General features: G+C 32.4%; 1 protein-coding gene across 3 annotated transcripts in view; it reads left to right on the forward strand.

The window, feature by feature from the left end:
* Window positions 1-22938, forward strand: part of LOC105344269 (sodium/glucose cotransporter 4) — a 36213-nt gene extending 13275 nt beyond the window's left edge. Inside the window, exons 1-16 of one of the 3 annotated variants that reach the window (XM_034446777.2) lie at window positions 1303-1321; window positions 1565-1669; window positions 2034-2093; window positions 3259-3363; window positions 3623-3728; window positions 6575-6655; window positions 8184-8389; window positions 9356-9491; window positions 15892-15999; window positions 16414-16564; window positions 16843-17011; window positions 17174-17395; window positions 17991-18159; window positions 19036-19155; window positions 20524-20553; window positions 20757-22938. In XM_034446777.2, coding sequence (XP_034302668.2) covers window positions 2049-2093; window positions 3259-3363; window positions 3623-3728; window positions 6575-6655; window positions 8184-8389; window positions 9356-9491; window positions 15892-15999; window positions 16414-16564; window positions 16843-17011; window positions 17174-17395; window positions 17991-18159; window positions 19036-19155; window positions 20524-20553; window positions 20757-20956 — 1848 coding nt within the window. In that variant the 5' untranslated portion in view covers window positions 1303-1321; window positions 1565-1669; window positions 2034-2048 and the 3' untranslated portion in view covers window positions 20957-22938. Of the gene's footprint in view, window positions 1-1302; window positions 1322-1564; window positions 1670-2033; window positions 2094-3258; window positions 3364-3622; window positions 3729-6574; window positions 6656-8183; window positions 8390-9355; window positions 9492-15891; window positions 16000-16413; window positions 16565-16842; window positions 17012-17173; window positions 17396-17990; window positions 18160-19035; window positions 19156-20523; window positions 20554-20756 lie in introns of those variants that run through there. The other 2 variants (XM_034446775.2, XM_034446776.2) reach the window with 2 other exon arrangements.
* The last annotated feature ends 4540 nt before the right edge of the window (window positions 22939-27478 follow it).

Consider the following 27478-nt stretch of genomic DNA (forward strand, 5'->3'; position numbering starts at 1 on the left):
AAATCTAGCATGAATAATTGGTCAAACAAGTTGTTTTTAGCTCTAGAATATTTTTTACAAGCAAAAAAGAAATAATACACATCATCTATTTTACCACATAAACACAATGGATTATAATTTTACGTTTATATAGATCATAATTTCATACACAGTTGTGTGACTTTTGTCTTAGCTTGGTGTGAATTATGTTGGTACAACGCTTGCCAAAAGAAAAATACTTTGTGGGTTTTGTAACATTAGCCATACTAAGTATGTAATTTACGCAACAAATTGATTGGGTAGACTTCACTGGCTTTAATTTTTACAGTTACCGGCAATAATGAATTCCACTGGTTAACAGCATTAGGCACAAATGATTTATTGAATAAATCTAACCTACATTTAGGAACATTAAACTTGTTCCTTATTTAGTGTGATATGTTTTCCCACTTGCTAGGAATTAAAATATAAAGTTTGAAGGAAAAAAACAATTATATGTTAACCAATAAAGTACTTTACAGTTTTTTTTAATGTTTGATATTGTATGCTGTGTTTGTGTACCGTAGTTTGATTCACATATTACATTGTATAAACAAAAAATCAATCTCTCTCTCTTTCTCTCTCACTCTCTCTCTGATTTTACTTCTAAGATGGTATGAATTTTTTCATTTTTTTTTTGGCTGCAAAGAACATTTTTCACATGTTTTATAAAAAAAACCAGTAACTAAAACAATAGATTAAATTTAGAAAAGTACAAGTAGAACTCCGGAATTCCAGTATTTTAAGTAGGCTGGATGGTCAACAAATTAACCATCAGATCTACCTAACATTTTAAGATATGATTTGTTTAACTATAGACTATGATTTTTGAATAAGTAAAGAATTGCAATTTTGGTGAATCCCTTTATTGTTATAATGAGGTCTTCTCTAAAGGAGATCAATAGATCAATACAGTCTAAAAATGGCCACGACTATTAAGTCCTCTTAAGGATAAAGTTGAAAAAAATCATGCAATGCTGTAAATTGTATGCATGGTGGCATGCTTGTCTTGGACTAGGTATTATAAGCTGTTTTGAGACGATTTCATATAAGTAGATGATAAACTTTCACATATTTCATCAAGGAGTCACGGATATTTTTAAAATAAAGTTAGTGAGGGCCCAATTTAGTTACATTGCCTTGCCAATGAGGATATAAACGATTCTTGCTCATCATTATATATGAAGCTTAAAACAACTTTAACATCAAATTAAATTGGGCATGCAGTATAATTACAAAGAAAACACTAGCCGCTTGCTGACCCGGCAGTTTAAACTTTGGCAATTAAAGACATAAAGAACAGGTACATAATAATGATACAGGTTTAACCAATATTGAATTATTTGAAAGAGTCTGAACGAAATATTGTTAATGATTTATATGATACATGTACTTTAGAATCTTTATCGTAAGTTTCTTTTGGGATCAACTTGATTTTTTGTGTTGTGTGTATTCCATCCATTGTGTGAGTGTGGGAAATAAGAATCCGCATTAACAGTATTATTATCTCTCTGATTGCATGCTTTACGTTAATGTCTGTACATAGGTTGGAGCCTCCCTGTTTGCCAGTAATATAGGAAGCATCCACTTTGTGGGGCTAGCAGGATCTGGTGCAGCAACAGGAATAGTCATTGCCCTGTATGAACTCAATGTAGGTACATTGTACCATAGGGTAAGATCAGTAATAATGGGATGTTACATAAAGTATCAGCTGAGTCTATGCCAGCCAGGCTATTGCAACAATTCAGTAATACATATAGTATCAGATAGATAGACCATTCATAATATCAGAGTCAAATAAAATACAATTTTAAGCAATTTAACCACTATAAATTAAGTTTCATACCTTTAAAATGGATATTTGAAACATATTTTATGGAATTTGTTTTCTTTATAGTTAAAAGACAATTTTTTAACCAACTTGTACACATACATATTATATGTTATATACTTTTTTCAAAATTTTGTTGAAAAAATAGTTATAAATTGAATGAATACAATTCTTTTATTTTCAGGCTCTGTATATTCTCATGTTGCTGGGATACCTTTTTCTACCTGTGTACATTGCATCAGGTGTAAGTATTATTGTTTGTATTTGGCATCGTATTAATATTGGTAACTGAAATGGAAATGCAAATTGTTTGTGATTTGATATTTAGGATTTAAAAAAAAAAAAAAGATCGTAATTTCAAATTTGTCATTAAAATTTTCAGGGTATAATTAAAAGATTTTATTGATATTTTGAGTGTCAAAATGATTTAGCACTTATTTTGAGCTTCAAAGTTTGGCAGCTGTAAGCACACTTGCCACTTTTGAAATATACATGTTTTTAAAATTTTTAGTTCTGATGTCAGATGCAGCCCATATTTTTGGTAAATTAATTACTGTAGATGGTTTAAAAAAAAAAAGTTAAATCCTTCTCTGTGCCTTGAAGGCGCAATAGTCGCGTGGTGCGAAGCGGTTGAGAGTCATTGACTCCCCTGGATGGGACACCAGTCCATCCCAGGTTTACGCCCAGCGTAAGCCGGTACCAAATTTCAGCTGGATGGACTGACACAATGTAGATAAAGTGCCTTGTCAAAGTTCACATCACAAGTGACTGCAGCAGGGTTTGAACCAGCACCCTTTCGGTGACTGGCTTAATGCCCATGACTACTGAGCCATGTGCTCCACTAGATCGGAATAAATATAATTTATTGGCAATCATTTGGCACATCCTTTATCTAAACTTTTCACCTAACATTTGGCTTGCCAATATTTCAGAGTTTTGTTTATTTAAACAATAAAATGCTTTCTTTGGTGATTCTTGCAGGATATGAAGGTGGCGATATTGCAGAAAAAAATATATAACCCATGTTAGTTGTTATATAAATTTTTTCTGTAATGATAGCTAACCTCACAACCCACATAATGACATTATTCATGAAAGAAAGCTTTTAAATGCTTACATTTCCATCTGTCTTTAAACAAATTAATAAATTGATGGTAAAAAGTATGAAAAATTAACAAAATTGTTTCATATTGGGAGTTTGAGTCTGACATCATCATGAATTTTTCATGCAATTCATGATTTTTCTTAGGAATTGATGAAGGTTTTGACCTATCAATAAACAGGCTTGTAGATTTCAGTCCTCTCAGTTTCTATAGAGCTAAAAATTATCAATCAATTTCCATAAGAAATAAAGGGAATCACACTTGGTGGATGTATATGTATTGATGTAAAAAAAATTATCTTAAAAGGTTTACACTATGCCGGAGTATCTGAAGTGTCGCTTTGGAGGACAACGAATTCAAATCTACATTGCTGTACTGGCGCTCATTGTATACATCTTTACAAAAATATCAGTAAGTACAGTGTATATCATTTATATGCCCAACTATCAAACTAGATTTTAAAGAAACTTCAAACAAAGTTCTATATTATTGAGAGCAATTCAACTAATTTGTTGACCTTGACCTTTCCTTTTACCTTGACATTACTATTTATTGTACAGTTAGTTCAGGTTTCTTAAAACTGTTTTTAAAAAATCATTATTCCTCCCGGTTTAAACAATGACATTGTTATAACAATTGCAAAATATTTAATTCTTTGTTTTCATTTTAGGCTGACTTGTATGCTGGGGCAATCTTTATAGAACAAGCAATGCACTGGGATCTCTACTGGTCAATCTTACTTCTGTTGAGCATTGCTACAATATTCACAATAACTGGTATGGTTAACATTTGTATCTAATGTACAGTCAAACAATCCAGCCATTCTATGATTACTGACTCCTACCACACCCTGTTTTGACATTAATTATCAATGAAACCATAAATAAAGAAGGGGTCAAACTCTGACCCAGATAAAAAACATACCAGATTGTGAGCATCAATTTTTAGTTACCGGGTATTATTTCATACATTTCAAAACTATGAAAAATAAAGGCAATATTTTCAGAATATGCCAGGGTAACTTCTCAAGAATTTAAGCAGATATTAATTCCTTACGATTGATAAGGAATTTATAGTAAAATGTAACCTTTTGTATATTGATCATCATTCTTTGCATGTCTTTTAATCATTGTAGTAATTGGGTCTTTTATTTAAATAATTTCCAAAAATATATGACTAATGTTAATCATATCTTACAGGATATCTGATATCATTATGTAGATATAAATCAAATTTTATGTCAAAGTTGATGATACAACTGATACATAATAAAGGATAAATGAGTTAGCAAGGTACATGTATTAAAAAACAAGTGAAAAGCTGTCATTGTGACAGCAAACCGGGTTTTCTTTTATGTGAACTTTATCCATAATCCATGTCAACCCATGTCCAGTGAAATGGTGTACCCCTATATGCAATATTTTGCTAAAAAAGTGACTAAGTTCAAAAGCTGGTATTTTTTTCATAAATTATCAGAAATCAAAATCCTAGCAATATGCACACCTCTGATATACCCTATGTACAATTGATCTGCAAAAGAACAACTTCCTTTCTTGAAATCTGTAAGAGGAGTTATCCGTACAATGAGGGTACCCTATATGCAATATTTTGCCAAAAATGACTAAGTTCAAAAGCTGGTATTTTTTTCATAAATTATCGGAAATCAAAATTCTAGCAATATGCACACCTCTGATATATGTACAATTGATCTGCAAAAGAACAACTTCCTATCTTGAAATCTGTAGGAGGAGTTATCCATACAATGAGGGTACCCTATATGCAATATTTTGCCAAAAAGTGACTAAGTTCAAAAGCTGGTATTTTTTTCATAAATAATCAGAAATCAAAATCCTAGCAATATGCACACCTCTGATATATGTACAATTGATCTGCAAAACAACAACATCTTATCTTGAAAACTGTAGGAGGAGTTATCCGTACAATGAGGGTACACTATATGCAATATTTTGCCAAAAAATGACTAAGTTCAAAAGCTGGTATTTTTTTCATAAATTATCGGAAATCAAAATCCTAGCAATATGCACACCTCTGATATATGTACAATTGATCTGCAAAAGAACAACTTCCTATCTTGAAAACTATAGGAGGAGTTATCCGTACAATGAGGGTACCCTATATGCAATATTTTGCCAAAAATGACTAAGTTCAAAAGCTGGTATTTTTTTCATAAATTATCAGAAATCAAAATCCTAGCAATATGCACACCTCTGATATATGTACAATTGATCTGCAAAAGAACAACTTCCTATCTTGAAAACTATAGGAGGAGTTATCCGTACAATGAGGGTACCCTATATGCAATATTTTGCCAAAAATGACTAAGTTCAAAAGCTGGTATTTTTTTCATAAATTATCAGAAATCAAAATCCTAGCAATATGCACACCTCTGATATATGTACAATTGATCTGCAAAAGAACAACTTCCTATCTTGTCATTTATTAAAAAAAGGATGCAGGATTTTTTCTTTTATTTTGATAAGATGCAGTTCTTATCAAAATTCAGAAAAAGCTATCTTTTAAAGCAAATAGATGCCTTGCAATGAATGTATTGGTCTTAGATTTATTAGCTCAACCTAATAGAATAAACATATCATTACGTTCTTCAGAAAACACTACATCTATGAGGCTTGAGTATTACTGTATACAGGAAAATATTCGCCCTCGTTTTATTTTAGCCCCTTTCGCCCTCGGCGGTTGGCGAATTTAAGACTGGGTGAACTCTACATAACAAATAATATCTCTGTTAATGCAACTGCATCTGGGCGAATTTAAGACTGGGCGAAACCGCAATTGTAAAAGGGCAAAAATTACATGGGGCGAAAATAACCCTATATACAGTATGTATAGTACAATCTGCAAGAACTCTCCTCCTACATGTATTTTAAGTTCAACAGTGTCCTTCTTCATATAATCATTGCTATAGCGATCATAACTTGAACACAGCATCTTGTAACTATAAATTTGGCTGCCATTTTCAATATGTTATAGTTTAGTTTTGACCATTACGATGTTTGCAATAATGTTTTTTTATTAAAGTCAATTGTTTTACTCACCTGAGTATCTAAAATGTGGTCCGAAATCTGGAAATGTTTTTTACAGAATACACAAGCACACTAGAGAAATTTTATTTTATTCCTTTATTGATAAAAATGAGCAATGTACAATGTTAAATTAGATGCGGGCTTGTCTGAGAATCAAGGAATTAACTTCTGATTGCCATAGATATAAACTCTAATTTGTATTTATATAGGATTGAAACAATGCAACCTGGGCTAAGTACCTTAAAGCTTTGATATGCTAACAGCCCAGCTAGGCTATTGCTGGTAGGGAAGGAATGAGTAGCCCCCAAGCGCCAAACTATTTACATATGTATTTTGGGTGTCTACAAATGTATGTTTATTATTGTTTTATGTATGATTGTATTTCTGTTTGCAGTGTTTGTTTATTTAGCTAACTAGATGTTGGGTATAAGACCCAATAAATTTTTTGCTTCCTCTTAACTCTTGTTAATTGTTTATTAATATTCTAGCTGGTTTTGTAAATTATGTATTTTGATCACCTTAATTATCTCTATAGCACTCACAATTCTTGTTGATTTAAGGTGGACTTACTGCAGTAATCTGGACAGACTTCATACAGACCATTATAATGCTGATTGGAGCACTGGCACTCATGGCCATCAGTAAGTGGTTTCTCCATCAATTTGAACCATTTTAACAAGAGTTTGGACTTTGGGTAGTTGTGTTTAACAGCAATGTGACGTAGCCCTGTCTATTTCATTGTCAGCCACTCGACCAGGGCTCTCTGAAATCAACAAGATTTATCTGGCTTTTGAGCTAAGACTAGGCAATCGGTGCATATTTCACTTGAAACCACGTCAGTTTTTAACATATTTTGACGCAAGAATTAGATAGCTACATACTACTGAAAGTTCAAGGTTTTGTTAAAAATTGTTCTACTGTTCTCAGAAAGTGATGCAGTAGCCATTACTAAAATGGTGGTCACTGGTACCGGACACCTCGTTGAAAGATACTTCAGGGAATGTGACAACTTCGAAAGTCAGCTAATCAAAAGTAAAACTCGCAAATGCACATGTAATGGAATGACAACTCCTTATATAAGATAAAATCTGAAACAAAAATCTTTGAAAACTTCTCAGATTATTTTTTATAGATGTACTGAGTTTTGACATGGCCGAGGCAGGTAGTGAATTCACATTTATTCTGTCTCAAAGGTTGACATAAAATGGTTTTGTACACCTATTTAATAGGTAAAATGAAAATAAAATATTATTGGAAATGTAAACTGAGCAATTGTAAGGGGATTCAAATTCAAAGTGGCCACACAGGAAGAAAATATCTAAAAAAAAAATAAATTACAATAGTGTCAACAGTAGGGAAACTAATTGGAGATCACAACTATTTAAATTACCTTCAGGGGCTTGCTCACAATACTAGGTGCTTATATAAATGTTTCTTTGAATAAAAATAAAGATCTTAACAATTATTGTGGATTTTTTAAAACTTTTGATGACTGTCGATGAGCATCGATGTGTTAATTGTTTTATCCTGAGTTGTCTATTCCATGATTTGTCCTTTCTATGAGCTGTCCATTCTATGAGTTGTCGCATCGCACATCTTGTGGATTTTATAACCTCGCTTTTATTTTTCTGACACATGTAAACTAAGTGGAACTATGGTATGATAAAAGTTTGGCATATGCAATATTTTATATTCTTGCAATTTGATGCAAAATGGTTGAATCGTGGAATTAAGTACTCGCAAAAAATAAGGAGTTTACAGTTCACGATAGTAAAAACTGATTAAGGTTCAAAGCTTCATAGATATTAATTAAGATTCAGTTATGTTCAAATTGCTATCAAAGCCTTGTTTATATAAACAAGTACATGTACTGTAAAATGCAAGCATGCAGCTGTACAGAAGTGCATGCAGTCCAAAAGCACTAAAGAGGTCATTATTATGATCTCTACAATAAAGTCATTATGATGACTTACAAGTAATTTCCCTGTAGTTAGTATTAATTGGTTTTTTGATTTCTGATATGCTGTAGTTTGTATTTTGTAAAGGAGATGAGCAGGAATAATGATAGTTTTTGGAAAGAGAATTTTCTACAATATTGCATTGTAATTTTTGTAATACCAGATTAACTGATAAAAGTTCCCAACTAAATGTCATTTCTATAAAATGCAGGCTTTGCCAAGGTTGGTGGGTTGAATGGGGTTGTTGAAAAGTATCCCCATGCTATTGCAAACACCACCAAGTACTCCAACACAACCTGTGGAGTGCCGCGTGAGGACTACATGCACCTGTTCAGGGACGCTGCGACTGGAGATCTACCTTGGCCAGGGATTGTCGGGATGTCAATCAACTCCATCTGGTACTGGTGTTCTGATCAGGTACTGACTCTATTCTATAAGGACAGACAAATGTTGTTTATTTCAGTTTTTGAATTTGAATTGGATGATGATCACAAACATTGTTAAGTTTCACTAAGACTGTATTATAAAAAGCTACGTGCCTCTTTAAAGATGAAAAACAAGAGAACTGCTGTAATGATCTCTTGCTCAAGCAGGTGGTATCATCCCAAGACTGAATGAAGATCAAGGACTGATATCATCCAAGGGTTGATATCTGGGCCAAAATCAAATCAGCAGTGTAATGTTGTCTAAAATCATAGATTACCAACGTATTATTCAAATGAAACTAATTATACCCACATATCAAAGTTGATGAGTTTATTAAATGTTTTTTGACCCATTTGCAGTCAGTCAGTCCTGCTTCTTTATAAGGGCAACTCGTTTTGGAATTTCTTGAAACTTTGTAGATATTTTGTAGTTTGTACACAGTATTTAGATATGCACATTACCAGAAAATTCTGATTTTAATTTTTTTCTGGGAATTTCGGCCCTTTGGAACTTACGGTATTATTTTGGTCTTATATTGAATATAGTACATTATGTAATAACAGTTTGTAAGGGCAACTACCGGTATTCTTTAACAGATGCAACTAGGAATTTCATAAAACTTTAAATTTATTTAGGACACAATGTGTAGATGTGTATATTGCCAGAAAATTCCAATTCCATTAATCATCTTGAAATTTCGGCTGCATGGACTTTAGAATTTTGTTTATTAATAAATGGGGCTCTTTGAAATAGTCACCATTTCAACAAGTCTAGTTTTATCTGGATGGGCTATTTGCTTCTATGGTATACAAAGAAGCTAATTAGACAAAGTTTTTATTATATTCTTTTTCCATTATTCATTAATTATCAGTAAATTTTAAAAAAAAAGGGGGGGGGGATTCTAAATACAAGGGTTTATGGTTCAAGTATTATTCTCTTACTTTTAAATTAATGTAGGTGATAGTTCAGAGAGCACTTGCTGGCAAGACGTATGACCATGCTAAAGCTGGAACAGTATTGTGTGCTTTCATTAAGATCCTCCCCCTATTCCTGCTGGTTTTCCCAGGAATGATCTCTAGAATATTGTTTCCAGGTATGATCTTTGTTTCCTTTGCTTTATCAGTAATACTATACACAGTATGGAGCTACATGTATTTGTATGATAACCATTATTTGTATATATTCAAGAAGTATTGAAAAAAAATATGAGTAGATTTCACTGTGTTTTACTATAAAAAGCATATTTCTTTTATGCACATTTTCTTCTGATATGGCTTAAAAATGCATTCAATGGTGGCATGGTTCACATGCAATTACATGAAATTAGAGTTAAATAGCTTTGAAGATTATCTTTAAGTTATTAGATTTATACTATTGAGTTAAATTGGTAGTTTGTAAAGTAATTTTGATTATACATGGATTAGGGTTCGTTTTGCTCAACCAGGATTTTTTTTTTCATTACTAAACAAGATTTGCGGAGCTACAGGGCATTACTATGATATTTAATATCAACAGTATTTATATTGATGACAAATGAATTAGTTAATGAAAAAATAACTAGCGCATGCACTGCAATTTCACTTGAATCTGAAAGCCAAAAAAATTTGGTTTATATAAAAGAATGATTTAATTGATAAACAAGAGTCAAGACACAAAAAAATGATTCCTTAAATAATCAAATGATATTGTTAAATCATAATAGATTGTGGAGGTCACAAATCTAGCTAAGAATATTCATTTATTTATCTACTGCCCATTTATCGCTAGTGCATTGCATTGTTATGCAATTTAATCAACACATACAATTGCACATAAAGAATTAAGTAATAATGCACTGGCGAAAAATGGTACGGGGCCAGTAGTAATTCATTATAAAAATTTGAATAATTGGATTTGATAGTACATGATTAATATGCTGCTGAATTTATTTTAGCATGATGTATGAGAAGGTCGGTATTCATTTGTTAATAGGTTTATAATTCTTGTGACCTGCTTGTGAAAGTTGATCAACGAAATTCAATTTTAAAATTTCATGGTTGCGTGTTTTTTGCTGACATTTTTTTATAAGGAAAATGTACACAGATGTGTGCTCAATTTATTGAAAAAGATGGTCTTATCGTTTGCAGCAAGAAATCTGATTATGAAATTGTAAATAATATTTCTTTGACCTTACTTTCTACAAACTAACAACTGTGTTTGCACTTTTCACATTTTATTTGTTACTTGTCATGAAAGATTGGAACCTTGAATGAAAATTTCCTCCCATGTTTGAAAAGAACCAGGCATACCATTACAAACAAACATACAAATGTGATATAATTATAATTCAACACACTTTGTTATACATGTATTGACCCTGTTATATTGACCCTGGTTGGTGAAGGTTAATACTGATGTACCATATTATTTCAGCTTTAAAAGCCATACCATAAGAAGGCTTGCAATATGAAATGGTCGGGGTGCAAGATATTGTGGAATGAAAAGGGTACATGTCAATTGCAAGTGCTTGTGCTATGTGTGTTTTGTAGGGTTACTATTTTAGCATCGTCTGATTCTTCTAGATGCCTTAATGTATCAGAATTCAAGTGTTGCTAGTCATGGGTATCTAAGTCTTATCATCAGATAAGAATGATTTGTGCGTGTTAAGTTGTTCATTTTCTGAATTAACTGAAGATATCGATTATTAGAGTCTCATTGTCCTGAAAACCATTACAGCTATTGTTATACTATCAAAATATTTGATTTAGGAATCACATCAGTTAGTAGACTTTTTTTGCAATAAGACTAAATTCTCAAAGTTTATGGGCCAACTTTTGACATCAAGTAACAATAATTAGATAAAATAATAATTTCTATTCTAAATGCCTGCAGACCTACCGGTATTTATGATCTCCCACTAATACTGCAATCCTTGTATCGTGTACACAGTTCTGAGCATGTGTTAGTGTTGTAAATCATATTCTTTCACTATTGTTCACATGTAATACTAAGTGGGAATGATAATTTTTTTCATCTGTATATAATTGTTCTAATCTTTAGAGCTGATAAGAATCCCTTTATTGATGAATAATCTTTGCAGAAGATTTATCATATTTAAAGCAATATGAGCAAGTTTATGTTCAACCAAGAAATCGTATAAAAAAAATAATGATATAGATTATACACTTCTGTTAGTCATGATTTTTTTTTGGGGGGGGGGAGGGGGGGGGGGGGGGGGTGGAGATTGATGAAGGCAATTAAATTATCATACTGTCATCTTGTACTAAAATTGGTTTGTTAAGTATTGCATAGTACATGAATCTTACCATATATAAAATGTATTTCTTTTACTTAATCATTCATGTTAAGGAACATGCAGAATAATATACAAAGAAGCAATATTTTAATTATAATATAAAATGAAATAATATTCTTACTAATACAGCTCACATTCTGTTAATGCATTTGTTTCTCTGAATGCCATAGAAAGCGGATCACGGACATGTCTGATGCCCATTTACATGTATTATGGTATATGTATGCACATAATAACATGGGACTTTTCATTTGATTTTTCCGGGTACATGAATTTGGTTTTGCTTTGCATTTAGATGTGTGACGGTCAGACCGGTTCGAATACCGGCGCCAGATAGCTCAGTTGGTAGAGCACCTGACTAGAGATTCAGGGGGCCCGGGTTCGAATCCCGGTCTGGTCCGTCATTATTTCTTCCATCCCATTACAGATGCATTTGTTTATTCACCATTCTGTGATGTGAGAATAAGATCGATGACTATTCATTAATCGAGTCCAGTTAATCTTTTATTGTCTTGCAACCATCCAATAAGTTACTTGTAGCTGTTCAAAAAGTTTCTATGGCTACAGGTGACAAACTGGACTCCTTCAGATAATTTGGGTAAACACAAACTCATACAAACACAATATTTTTATAGGAATAAAAACACAACTATTGTTTTCTTCATTTGTATGGGAATTTATAAATTTTCACATGCAAACAGCGTAGAATATCCACAAGAATTGAAATTTACAGATCTAAAAAGGAAGAGAAAATTCTGGAAAAATCAAAAGAACCTATTGCAAAAATTTAAAACCATAATTTCACTCAGTGCTCAATGAATGTCGTCCTTAGGATCGAAAAAGATTTTAAAATCAAAACAAACATTTATTAATCCATGTTTTAATTAACAGAATGATCGTAAAAACTGTTCCCAAGCAATGACAAAATGTTTTAAGTATTAAGTTATAAGCTTCAAACTGCCTGGTGAAACAACCACCCATTCTGTCAGATATTGTACTGTTCTCAGCACTAATGCACCTCTAATTGTGCAATATCTGACAGACTGGACAATTTTGGCTTATTAAACCATTACTTAATTTTTCATCTTTACCTGAAGCTGTTTTTATGAAAATATCATGTGTTTTATAATGCCAAAAGAATAAAGATCTCTTTGCAAAATTTGAAGACTTGCTATACTTTTTTGATTTTTTAGGTATTAAATCTGTTCATGCGTATGAAATAAAACATCCAATGATTTTTGTGTAATAGTCCACTACCGTTTTTGGGGGGTAGGTGGAGGGGGTCTCTGCATTGGCTGCTATAGACAGGCATTTTAAATTTACAAAAAAATATATAGAAACTTCATTTTTAGATTGTTAATTTTATGAATTTTGTTTCAGGCACAGTATGTACTTGATTTTACAATCTGTCTTTAATCTTTCAGTTTAAGCTGAAGAGGATTCATGTCTGCATGAGACTGAACATGGATTATCTCTTGGATATATTTATATTATACCAGTATGTCATTATATTAAATAGGAGGTTGTTTGTCATGAACTATTAACAAAATCACTGAAAAACATGCAGTCAGGCAATACAGGAAAAATGAATATATTGAAGCATCCACATAAGCTGCACAAAGTGCTTAATAACAGCCTGAGTTTTGATTGCAGCAATGTACAATGTGTAGATAGAGCATTTTTCAGGGGGTTTTTTGTGTGTCTTGTGTTTATTGTGTATTTGTGTATGTTGTTACAACATATCTAACAAATACAATTTGATATGTGATGGTGTTAAAGTAATATGTTATTCGGGAGTACATTTTACTAGTCATGCAGTTTTTCATTAGAGAAAACCACAAACAAACCACAGTACATGTACTTTAATATCGGTTTGTAATATGGGTATCATATAGAAACAGAATTTTGGGGAGTATTTTATTTTGGCATTATTATTTTTTTTAATTAAATATTGCTATAACAATAGATGAATTCTTCATTACAAGTACAGTAATAGTTTCCATTGAAATACAGGTATAGCATCAAATATGAAAATTAATTTTTTGTTTTTTAAGTTACAAATAAATTGTTATATATAAGTAAAAAACATATACTTAAGAGGCTTCCTTTAAAAAATTGACAAAAACAGTACCATATATGTGGTTATCTTTTGAGTCATTTGGATAACAATGATATGCATGTCCATATATATATTTTAGTATGTACATGGGCATCATTTTATAAAATACTGCAGAAGCACATTTATTCGTTGGGTTAATATTTTGTTGCTTTTAAACCAAAACAAATCTCGATGGGATTTAATTTCATCTTATCTTAATCTCTAAAATGTACCATCTATCTCAATGTATTTATGAATACTTATGTTAAAAATTCGTCATTGATTTAATTTTATTATTACTGTAGATTCCTTATTTTACATGAGTACTTAATTCTGCGATTCAACGGTTTTCCATCAAATCGCGAGAACATAAAATCTTGAATACTGAAATTTTATCATAGTTTCATATCCGAAAACTAAAAGCGTGATTTGAAAATTCACAAGAGGGGCTTCTGGCAATTTTACGCGGATATGAATTCCTCGCATTTAATTAGGAATTTACAGTACTGCCATCGAATATAATGAAATTAAATCTCCAACAAACATTTGTGCTTCTACAGTAACTGTGCGATATATCCGAATCAATTTTATATAATATTAATGTTTCAACTCAAAGTATCAACATGTAGATCAATTAAGATTTAAAACTCAGAAAGATGGAAAATATATGGTATTATAAATTTTATTTGCTATTGGATGAACTTTCCATAAGATCAAGAAATTTTGTTGTAGTTTTTAATTTTGATAAGTGCAGCCGTGAAATTTTAATGATTAATCATAGCTTTACTCTGTCCCAGGATCTTTTTTCCATCACTTTGATTAAAAAAATAATTAAATTAATTACCAGGCATTAGCAAAGTACATTTGAAATTGATACAGTACAGGCACTATGCAGATTCCATATAACGGTATTTGCTGCGCACCCCCTGTCCGAATTGCGACATGGTGTGAGACAGGTGTCCCATGGCCAGGGAAAAAAATCCAAAACTTTTCATTAACATATGCCACCTCACTTTACCAAAAAAATTTGAGATATTCAGACTAATGGGAAGATTTATATTACAAGAATCTTGCATCAATTCAGGACTTTGAAGTACACCTTTGACATAAGGTCATTTGAAATGTGAAATCTTTGCAGACCTTTTATTTTTAGCTGCATGTTTCCTTGAGCCTGACAAAATAGAGATGGCATCTATAAGGAGAGATCTTGGTATTGGTGAATGAATAGTTTGGATCTGAAGTATTTATGAATATTACATGATTGACAAAATGTGATGCAAAAACATCTTGGAACAGAGAATATAGAAAAATGTATAAAAAGATGACTCAGTTAAAAAGGTTGATTTCACTTGTTTTAAAATTCTAGCTGTGTTTTTATTTCATCATATGAGGTATTTCCTCTGGAATGACCCGTTTTCATATGCCATTGTTTCCATTACTGAAGTATACAATTTGAGTTCAATATATAAGCATATTTTTGCTTTTAGCTAGTGTTTGAATACAGTATATTGATACATGTAGTTATGGCTATTGAGAAATTTATTTTTTAGATTTATGTGTACATTCTAGTCTTATGAAGATATATCCTCACTCAAGACTTCATTATGATTAATAATCAGTTTTATATACTCATTTCTTTTTATCAGAAATTTATAATCGATAAGGACTAAATGCTTTAAAGAAGATTAAGATACAAATATATGCATTACACAGAAATTAAAAAGTTCAGACTAACTGCTTGCACTCAGTTAAACATTTGTTCAAGATGGAGGACATATTTTAAAATAGTTTGTAAATTTTTATAGGGAATTGATTTCATTTTATGAGAATTCACTCATACATACATGTTTATAGAAAAAGATTCATAGGATAGCATTGGATGATAAGAAATACACTCTTTGACTTTGATATTCTAGTCATGTTTCTATGATAAACACCCTTTTTGATCAATGGAGAGGTCCATTACATGTAAGCGTTGAATACTGTCTTTTTTTTAATGTCTTTTTTATTGATTCAGTCGGTCAATATAGTTCAATCGTGTATTTTCTAAAACCTTTGTAACAAATAAATTTCAATGATGTTTCCTTTCTTCTTCTTCAGACACTGTTGGCTGTGCTGACCCTGATGTCTGTATGTCTGTCTGTGGGAGTGAGTCTGGGTGTAGTAACATTGCTTACCCTACTCTGGTCATCAATCTCATGCCAGCAGGTAAGATGGGCAGGACTGGCAATGTATGCTGCATAACTGAACAATAAGAAAAACTTAACAGATGGCTTATCATTTATTAATGTATACTGTTTTGAACTCACTAATGCCACTACTAGTAGTCAACTGTTGTCAGTTGCTGTTAACTTCTGTGTAATATATGATACCAATTTTATCTTAATCAAATCTTGCAGATCAGTAGTAGACTTTATTTGTAACTTCAAGGTTCATAAAAGTTTTCACCATAACTTTGTTAATGATGCAGTTTAGAAGAAATGTCTATGGGATAAATTTTTATTAAGACTGCAAGGAATGAAATTCTTTGGGTCCATGAGTTAGTCTCTGAGCATGCTTCAGATGACTTAATGTATGACATTCAGCCAATAGAACTTGAGAGCCTGTTGCCTCTGTCTACAGGTGCCCGGGGGATGATGCTTGCTGTGATGATGGCTGCCCTCATGTCTTCTCTCACCTCCATCTTTAACAGCAGCAGTACTATATTTGCCATGGATATTTGGACCAGGATCAGAAAGCAGGCCTCAGAGTTAGAAATTATGATCGTAGGAAGGTAGTTACATACAGATCAGATATTGCAATTTTGTTTTAGAGCTTTTCAGTAATTATTACAGTATATTAACATCCACTGAGTATTTTCTCCTCAGAATATTTCCTAAGTTTGATTCATAGGTCTACAGAAACTGACAGGGCTGAAATCTACTTGATAAGTTCTAACCAGTATCCATTAAACTGACTGCACATTTCCTCCGTGCTACATCTGGTGTATACACTTTTATAAAAACAGGTTAATGATATATTAGTATACACTGTCCGTCGATCTTTTTTCAGGCTTTTTGTGCTGGTTCTTGTGGTTGTCAGTATTGTCTGGATCCCCGTCATACAGGCCTCCCAGGGGAGTGAACTCTTTGTCTACATCCAACAAGTCTCAAGCTTTATGCAGCCTCCTATTTGCTGTATATTCATATTGGGTTTATTCTGGGAGAGATTAAATGAAGCAGTAAGTCTTTTTTGAGATGGTAAATGGTAATAGTTAATGTAGGATTTAAATTGTTTTCATTTCAAATTCAATGTGTTGTCAGATGACAACTACATGTACATCCAAAACAACAATAATGGATCAAATACTGTGAAAATGCAGATCATGTTCAATATGTTTTAGGGAGCTTTCTTCGGGCTTGTGATTGGTATGTTGATTGGGCTGGTTCGTTTTATTGTGGAGTATTCCTACACCCTCCCTAACTGTGTGGAGAACCTGCCAGACCCCCGGCCATCCATTGTGAAGGACTTCCACTACCTGTACTTCTCCTCATTCCTGTTTGTGGCCACAGGACTGGTGGCCATTGGAATCAGCCTTATGACAAAACCTATAGACAGAAGATGTGTAAGAGTTTAAAAAGAATAGTGTACCTAACATTGCAATTTAAATACAGAGTTCCTCCATAATATCTTATTTATGTTTGAATAACAATGTTGCCAGAAGTATGATTGAGGGTAAATGGATGATAAAGTATTGTTAAATTTTTTGAACTTTTGAAATGAATACATTTAGATTCCTTAACCAACACAATTACATTATTTAGCCATTTTACTGTTGTGTACCAAATCACGGGGATGTACTGTATACAGGGAAATATTTGCCCCCATATTATTTTCGCCTCTTTCGACCTCGTTGTCAGTGGGCGAATTTAAAACAACAAATTTCAATGTTCCAAGTTATCTCTTTAGTACAGTAGCGTATCTGGGTGAATTTAAGATGGGGCAAAACCGTTTCCAAGTAAAGAAGGGCGAAAATAACATGGGACAAAAATAACCCTGTATATAGTAATTTCATAGAGTTTAAAACTGTCAGAAAAATAAAAAGGGGGATTTGAAGATCAGCAAAGAATGCTTCTGGGGATTTTATCCAAATCATATAATTTCTTGCGTTTAATTAAGAATTTACAGTAGTAAAGGTGTTAATATTTCAACCCTCACAGCTTCAGCGACTGACTTGGTGGACTCGTCACAGTGAGGAGCCCCGTCTGGACATCGATGACTGGTTGGCCTCACAGTCCACTGGTTCTGATGATAACACATCGGATGCAGCAAGCACAGAGAAGGAAAAGGGAGTAGAAATGGAAAACCTGGCCAAGAGCAATGGAAAAGGTAAAATTCTATCTGGATGGCAATCAAAATTAGATTTGAATGGTTGCATATGTCTGGCCCTTTAGTGTTTGAAAAAAGAGGAAACAAAACTGGATGATATTACATGATCCATGTGTTTTGACCTTTAGTTTAAATTATTGGAGTGTATAAGTTACCTAGATTGATTCATTCAAATATATTTGCACCAGTACAACTTGAACCATGTCTTTGAACTGAACTAAAGCTACAAACTCAATGATTATTAATGTTAAAGGTGTATGGCAAGTTGACAACAGATTTAATGGAAAGAGTAGCAGAATTTGATATTTGAAAGAAATGTAGTTCAAATCTGATTTTAAAGAAAATTATATGGACATTGTGATGGTCACGGTCAAGTTCACAAGATTTGACCAATCTAGGATAATTCACTAGAGGATCCCTGCAACAATGATATAAAAGAACATATACACAAAATTGTGGTTGTCTAAAAAATTCCGTAGACAAGCTGTGTTATCCCTTTAAATGGAAGTCTTAAAGAATTGATATGTATACAGCAACAAAAATAAGTAATTTGCAATGAAAGAAAACAAACTGAACATCGAAATGAACAAGTCATTTTATTTAAAATGCTTATTATCTCTGCTCAGTAGTAAAATCAGTCATGTCAATGAAAGTTTAGGCTTATTGTTCAACAAAGTGTCAAGGAGCAATCCGTGATTGTTTTTCAAAACGGTGATGAACAGATTTATAAGGTCAGAATTAATTTTGAGGCAGTCATCATAAATTTTTTCTGAAAAATATAATGGTACATTAGTAATAATATGCAGTAGATAAATTACATATTTTCAAAATTTTAGTACGAATTTAACTACAAATATATCTTTATTAATGTTGTAGCTGAAGAAGCTGGTTTATCAGAGAAAATTGCCAACAAGAAAGCTGAGAGTGAACAAGGAGATGCTCTGGTGACAGCTAACAGCAATGAGGATCCAGAGGTCCAGATAGAAGAGGGCCCAGGTAACCATGTTTGATATTAGCTTTAGGTCATTTCTATTTAATAGTTGATAAACAACATCATTTGTATATGGTTGGAGACAAGGGTAGTAGGACTGACTTTAAACTTAATGGTGGATTTTATTATATTGTGTCTTTTGTGTCATTTATAGAGTTTTACCATTTAAGCTGTTGTCGATAAAAACATGTTTTCATCTCTTTTTCTGGAGCCATTAGTTCAGTTTCTTTCAAACTTGGGCAAGTTATCATAAAGCATCCTTTAGTACATTGCTTTAAAGTTTATTCCAAAGGGGGGGGGGGGAGCAATCAAGAAAATATGAAATAGGATAAGTTGTTTTAGGAATGTTTTTCTCAAGAACCAAATAGCCAGTACATGTCATATCAAAACTTTACCAAAGCCTCTTGATATTTGATAGATTCAAATTTGTTTTATTTGTGACTGCCATTAATCAGAAATAGGCCCTAAAGGGGATTCAGAGTTCATCATAAAACTACTTAATTTTAGAAATATTCTTCTGCAGATCATAAGACTTTGTTACATGCCAGGAATAAAGACTTCCTTATTAAAATCTATATAGTGTACAGAACATTTAATTCATTCTCCTTCTAGGGTCAGCTAGTGGTTTGATAGGGGGTGGTTGTAATTAGGTTCAATTTTACGTCAGGAAGATAGAGATACTAGAAGCAAATGGAATCTTTTAATGTGAAGATGTTTCAGATTTCTTTATACATGCATCATTGCACTGATAATAAGTGGGGCAATGGATTTGGATATTATAGCAGATATAAATGCAATACTTGTGTAAAATCAAGTTTTATTTTATAAGCTAAAGAAATGCAATAACATTTGGGAATAGAAAGAGGTCACAAAGGGAATCTGCTAGAATGTAAACATACTTGTAAGCTTGTACTTGGAATAAAAATTGTCAGGGTTTTGAGTATGTGAAAGGGACATCGTGGGGCTCAAATTTATGTCTATATAAACACAGAAACAGATTCTTCTGCAGAATATTATTATAATGGCTTTTTTCTATAAAATTGAAAAGGCAGAAAAAAGTATGGTATAAAGAATAAAGAAAAAAATAATAATGTTATATGAAATAAAAATATAAACAATATGATCAAAGCGACTCAATACTGCTCAGATGAGCAATGTGGCCCATGGGCCTTGTGTATTGGAAGATCTTTTTTTTCAATTCATTGTTCAAACACTAGAAGTATGGTATTTTATGTTATTCAGGTTAGATCATTTCATAAAGGTTATTTTACACTATGAATATTTTCATAAACTTCTTGAAAAAAAACATATTAAATCTATATTTTTTTTTGTTAATGAAAATCCATTAAATCAAATGACTCATCTTTATCCAGTGACAGACCACTTGAACAAGTCTCCGATCTGTAAGTTAGCTTGGTTGTGGACGTGTTTGCTATGTGGTTTGATTTGTTGCATTAACACCATTTGCCAATATTTTAAACAAATGTACAGCTGCATGTTACAACATAATAATAGCATGCATCTGTGAAGCAGACTTTTTGTTTCATTCTGTTTTTATGTTTAAATGTGTATAGTATATAAAATGCTCTGTCTACTACTGTTACAGTAAGGGTAGCACTGCCTCGTCGCATTGTGTACTGGTGCTGTGGGATAGAGGAGGACAATAAGACATCCCTGGCTAGCCACACAGTACAGAGGAATGAAATGCTGTCCATCAAAGAGGATCCAGTCTGGTCCAAAGTCACCAACTGCTTTGCCATTTTATCCATGGCTGCAACAGTTTTCCTCTTTGTATTTTTTGGCTAAGGAACACAAGCTTTTTTTTTTTAATATCTGCCAGTTGATGACTGGAAATCTTCAAAAAAAATTACCAAATGAAAGACTTTTTTTATTTACTTTTTTTAGTCGTTTTTGTTATTCCATGTTAGCTTATGATTTATAAAAGGTCTTTGTTTTGTTGAAAATACTCCAAAAGAAAGGTTTTAAAATTTCCTCTTAATTGAAAAGTTTGTAATTAATTGAGTTTAAGAAATATTTTTTTAAAATAAAATATTGCTTAAACAAATAATTAATTGAAAGCCATGATATGCAAAGAAAGCAAAATGAAAAAAATGTTTGAGGCATCATTTTATGGAGAGCTTTGGGATTAACTTGGGAATTGAAATTCTTATTTTTGATATAGATCTTCTTTTATACACACTTCCACTGTTGTCATAGACACTTATTTCAGTTGATCCATTCAACTTACAGGGTAAAAATTTAAAACATTAATAGTTGGTGATAACTTAGAAAATAGTATTTAATATGCCATCTTTAAATTTGTTTGGAAGAATAAAAACTCCTGTAGATAAGAGGAGTTGATCTGATGATCGGCAAATGTAAAATTCCAAGTACTTGCATGTGCAGTACCTTAACAATTTCCTACTGACAGCCATTACTATGTATATGGCATAAAATGTAATGTTACAGCTCTAACGGAATTGTTATTACAGAGTTTTCTGTAATTGTCTTTTAATTATTTGTGCTAGTTTCATTGGATATTATGTGTAATAATGAGTTAATTAGCACATGTCATGTAAGCCCTTGTTATTTTCTAGGTTAATTAAGATGCCAATATTCATTAAGACTTAAGCGCGCATATACTTATATTGGCCCCAAAACTTTCTTTCTACTTCAAAAAGCCTATGAAATAATACAAAATGGTTTATTGATTATCTTCAGTATATCCCTGAGAAATTAGGGTTTATGAATGCACTATGCAGCAGTCCTTATTTTCATTGTGAGAAAGCCATATTTTACAATACTAAAGATGAGATATGTGCTTCTTGTATACTTTGAACAAGCCTTTGTGTATGTGAGAAAACACATAATGTACATCAAATTGTATGTGTAATTGTGCATAGATATCTAAGAATATATTTTTTATACATGCTTAAAGTTTGTTGCATATAGCTGATGTATTTCTATTGTATGAAGTACAACATTTTGTGATATGGATATATGTTATAGATTGTTTCTATTAAGTGCCATTCTCCAATTTTACCTGCATGCAGTGACAACCTCAAAAGTCAATTCACACCAGTAATGTAATTCATGTTTACATTAACCTCTTTAGAAATATGAATAACATGTAAACTGCAAAAAGTATTTAAAAACTCTCGACTAGAAATCCTAGCCCAAATATTTCTTGATGCATGATCAAGTCTGCGTGAAGGTCAGGTACTGAGCTTTGTTTTCTTTTTGATTCATGGTAATTTATAATCCATAATAATTTGACAGTTGCGTTTGTATTCAGGTGTTCATTAAAGACCACAGGCCACTGTATTTTGAAAAGACCAAGTAAAACACGCATATTGTCAATCAATACTGTGTTAATCAAAGGAACTTAATTCTGTCGTCGTAATGACGTGAATTATTGTACATAACCGTTAGATGTTGCACAAGAATCAGTTCTCTATATACCGGTATATTATCGCCGACTGTGATTTTTCAATTGCTGTTACTGGAAGGTGCAGTGCAGATGCTTTTAAAGTAATCAGGTGATTATATGTAGAGTGAAATAATTTTTATAAAGTGTTTTCTTATTTTTAAGCCTAGTAAACCCTTTACTGTGTTGCTTTCTATATTTAATATGTATAAATATATATTGATACGTAGAAGAATGTAGTTAATTAGTAAATTGATAATTAACTTGAACTAGTAGCACTGATGTATGAAACACTGAGAGAACTTGTGATATTGTCATGCTTTGTTCAGTGTCAATCCAATAAAAAAGTATAGAAACAACACATTGTCTTGCCGTGTGTGTGTGATTCACTGGTTTTGTCCTAGGCCAAGCAGCTAACAAAGATAAGTAAATAACTGACAACAGTGTGTATTGTACGTATTTAATCTTAGAAAATCTTCTATACATCCACAGCCGGTTGAGATAAACTGCATGCATGATTATGATGTCCATGAAACCCTCTAACTTGTAAAATTCATGACACCTTGGGCAGGGACTCAGGCCCTTGAGTAGGGCCAATATGACCACACAGTGAATAGAAATCGCCAATTGCTAAGGATGCATGTTCAGAACACAGAGTGTTACGCCAAAGGAAAGTTACTTCTTGATTGTACTCTCTCTCTTGGATGGGTCACAAATGACATAACTTTGCTACACAGGACCTTGTCACCTATAAAGAGTACCGTAATATGAATTATAACAGATATATATATATATATATATATATATTTATATATATATAATCCAAAAAGAGTGAAAGGTGATATCACACAGTATAAATAATCAAAAAAAGAAAATGAACAGTTCCAACGTCTCTATTCACTAGCGCTTTCTGCATTTACATCCTTCTTCAGTTCATTTTCTTTTTCTTTTTTTTATTATATATATATATATATATATATATATATATATATATATATATATATATATATGGGATAATTTTTGTTAATTGTTTATTTTTTCAATCTATTTTAAGCTCTTAGCTAACAGAGAGTGGCATGCACTTGGACAAAGGCAAGACCATCCACTAGGCTTAATACAATATGAAGATGTAATGGATATCACTATTGGTCAACGATGTACTTATTTTGAATCGTATATAATTTGATACCCTCTTCTTGCCCAACGGAAAAAAGATAGAGGGGCATGCAAAAAAGCATGACTATATCATAATAATTTTATCATTAATGGTTGAAGTTCATCCACTAACATCAGTAAGGTGGATGAACGGCCATCTTGTACAGTTGAGGATAAGAATGTAAAAATTTCTTGAACTGGCTTGTTTCTGGCCAATACTGGCCAAAAATGTTGCCAAAAGATATAAAAGCAGTAAATACGAACTACTACATTTCATTTTGTTTGAAAAGTATGCATACAAGAACAGGACAATGCCTTTTTAATCACTCAGAACAGCTGTCGAACTACGCAGGTACAGACTTATTTTCAAGATTTAAAATTCTGAAAAAATATGAAGGGGGTTCATTGGTGTCCGCCTACAACCATTTGTTGAGAAAAAGTCTAAGCTTGCTTATTTAAGTTGTAACTTTGTCTCTAAGAAAGGGACCCTATGTTTAAAATGGGTCTCAAAAACCTCAAGATATATTTGTGTCTATGGAGGTACATTGCATATATATTTCATTGAAATATGATGTATACTTTTTAAATTTAAGACAGTCACTTTTTTGGACCCCTATCCCACTTCTAAAAAAATTTACTTTATTTTATACTAGTACTTATAGAACTAAGAAATCCAATCCCCATAAAAAAAACATGGGACAAGTATAGAGATGTATATCAAATTCAAAACGGATTGTTTAGAATTGAAATATACTTTCTTCTATAAAAATATAACGTCAATGTTTCTCCATAGACACAGGAGTTTTAAGTATAGACTGGATTTGTCTTGTTCTAAAAATAGATCCCATGTAATAACCCTGAAAAAAATGGGGTACCCTAGTTTGAGGCAAAGTTACAACTTAAATGAGCAATATTCAAACTTGTTTTCAACAAATGGTTGTAGAGAGGACGCAAATGAACCCCCTTCTTATTTTTTCTGAATTTTTTAATCTTCAGAATAAGTCTGTACCTGCGCAGTTCGACAGCTGTTCTGAGTGATTAAAAAGGCATTGTCCTGTTCTTGTACGCATACTTTTCCAACAAAATGACACGCAGGACTTCATACTTATTGCTTTTATATCTTTTGGCAACATTTTAACCAGTTTCGGGCAGAAACAAGCCAGTTCAAGAAATGTTTACACTCTTATCCTCAAATGTACAAAATGGCCGCACATCCCCCTTAAAGGCCAACAATGCACTTATTTTGCGTTTTTCTCTTATATCATAAGCAGATTTGAAATTTGACACTTAATATTGTATCATTAATGGATGGCTAGGTAGTTCGTTAATGACAAAATCATATAATTAATGGTCAGAATTCTGACCACTAATGCAAGTTTATATCATTAGTGAATACTGTACTATTAGAGGTTACTAGAGAGCATAAAATAACATAATCCTGAGACGTGTTCAACAGAGCGAGCGCTCGCCAGCGCTCTCCATAATTCCCAATACCTGCAACAGAAATTTTGGCGAGCGCTCGCTGAGGAACTCGCCTCTGATTTCGGTAATGTAATGAACGTTTCCCTCAAAACACGGAATCCTGGATTTTGGTTCCGGATTTGTTTTACGATTGTTTTAGCAAGATTTGGCAAATGCGTGATGCATTGGCATATGTCATATAAATTCTTATTAAAATATAGATAGATATATATATACATTACAAGATATCATCTTTCCTTTATTTAGAGCCAGAAAGGAACACGGAAGATATATATAGTTATTTCCTGAAGTAAAACTCAGAAAGGACCATTTTCAAGCGAGTCGTTTGATTACAAATGATGCACAAATGATTTAAAGGAAATCATAATAATTATGTTTAATACGATTGTCTTGTGACACGATGGCGCACGAGTCCACACCCAAATTTGTATCAAACATATAGAACCTGTCTCGTTCTCTAAATAAAACTTACAGATGCACATCAAAAAAAGACAAACAGACCTCAAAACAAATCGACCATCGTTGTTACAATTTTTATAATAAACTAATATGTTACAAGTTAACTTACATGTACACAAACATGGTATTATACAGTTTGACTGAAGGACCAAATTTCAACAATCTGTTCAATGGAAGAGCGAATTTCCTGACAAAAGGGACGGGAATAATAATTTCATTATAACAGTAGGATAGGGTTGTTATAACGCACTTTGAAAAATTACGCACTTTGAAATTTTTTTCAAAGTGCGTTAATTTTAGGACCAAGTCAATGCACTTTGAAAAAAAATTTTTTTTTTCACAGAGCGTTGATATCGTCGATATTAACGCACTTTGAAAAAAAATGTTCAGGGTTAGGTCAAAATAATTGATACTTTTATATACAATAAATGATTCTTTTATCCCTGTTAGGCTTAATGTGACTTATTTAGAAAAGAACCCATTGCATTCTCAGCTAACTTGATAAACAGTTTCTAGATGAGAATTTTTTTCCTTTTCGTTCTTTAGGAGATTTGAATTATCCAAATATGAAATGAACTTCATCGCTAAGTATTAACTGCATTTTCCTTTTTTGAGTATACAGTAAATTAACTTCCAATCTGGTATATTGGCTATGCCAAATAGGATATGATTATGATGTCCATGCATGAAGCCCTCTATCTAACTTGCAAAGTTCATGACCCGGATGCATGTTCAGAACACAGAGTGTAACGCCAGCGCCAAAGGTAAGTTCCTTCATGATTGCACACTCTCTCCGGGATGGGTCACAAATGACATAATAACTTTGTTAAACAGGACTCGTCACCTATAAGAGTGCCGTAATATCAATAATTACAGCAATATATATATATATATATATATATATATATATATATATATATATAGCACTGAATAGAATCAACAACACTAGGCATCTTTAAAGCTTTAATGTGTCGGATCTGATATATAGATACTAAGCCCGTAAACTGAATATATAAAGCACTAAAAATGGCTGACGACACGAAAAATTGGTATTGTCAAATTTTCGGGACAATCAGTCCCTTCTTCAGGACAAAGGAAATAAATTACATGGGTAAAAACAAAGAAAATAAAATCTAGCACTACAACTAACACTATTAGAGAAACTATAATCAACAACTACATTTTAAACAGTTTTATGTCACAGTCTTTGCAAAGGTGTGGACAATACGGCCGATTGGCGATAAAATGATGAAATTGGAAATAATATAATATTAGTGATAAGAAACCATTCATTGAATATATGATTTTAAAAATTTGTAACGGTGTCAATGGTAACATTTTAAGTTAATGGTTTCTCCATCAAATTTCTTGTATGATTTAAGAATTGAAAATAGAACAAAGGCTGCTTAATGTCTTTGATAATTTACATTAGTGGACAAAACCTTCTAATATGGCTTTAAAGTAGGTAAGTTTTGCTATTTTTCCATCTTTAGCTTCGGTTACCATGGCATCGGTTACCTCCCAGCAACCACCTTTTAGTGTATTTTTGCGTTACACCAAGGTGTATTCATGTATATTTACATCTACCAAGTATTATTCCCTCTATTTCTTACGAAAACTTATAGTTAATTCATACATGTATCTCTATAGAAACAGCCAGACTGAAATCTACACGCCCTGTTTATCAATTGGTCGAAATCTCAGCGTCTGAAACTGACAAGAAACTGACATGTCTTGACTAAAAATTGACACGACCTCTTTATCAATTGGTCGAAACCTACAGCGACCTATGAAAAATCACGGAT

This window comes from Magallana gigas, chromosome 2, assembly GCF_963853765.1.
Source record: "Magallana gigas chromosome 2, xbMagGiga1.1, whole genome shotgun sequence".
Lineage (NCBI taxonomy): Eukaryota > Metazoa > Mollusca > Bivalvia > Ostreida > Ostreidae > Magallana > Magallana gigas.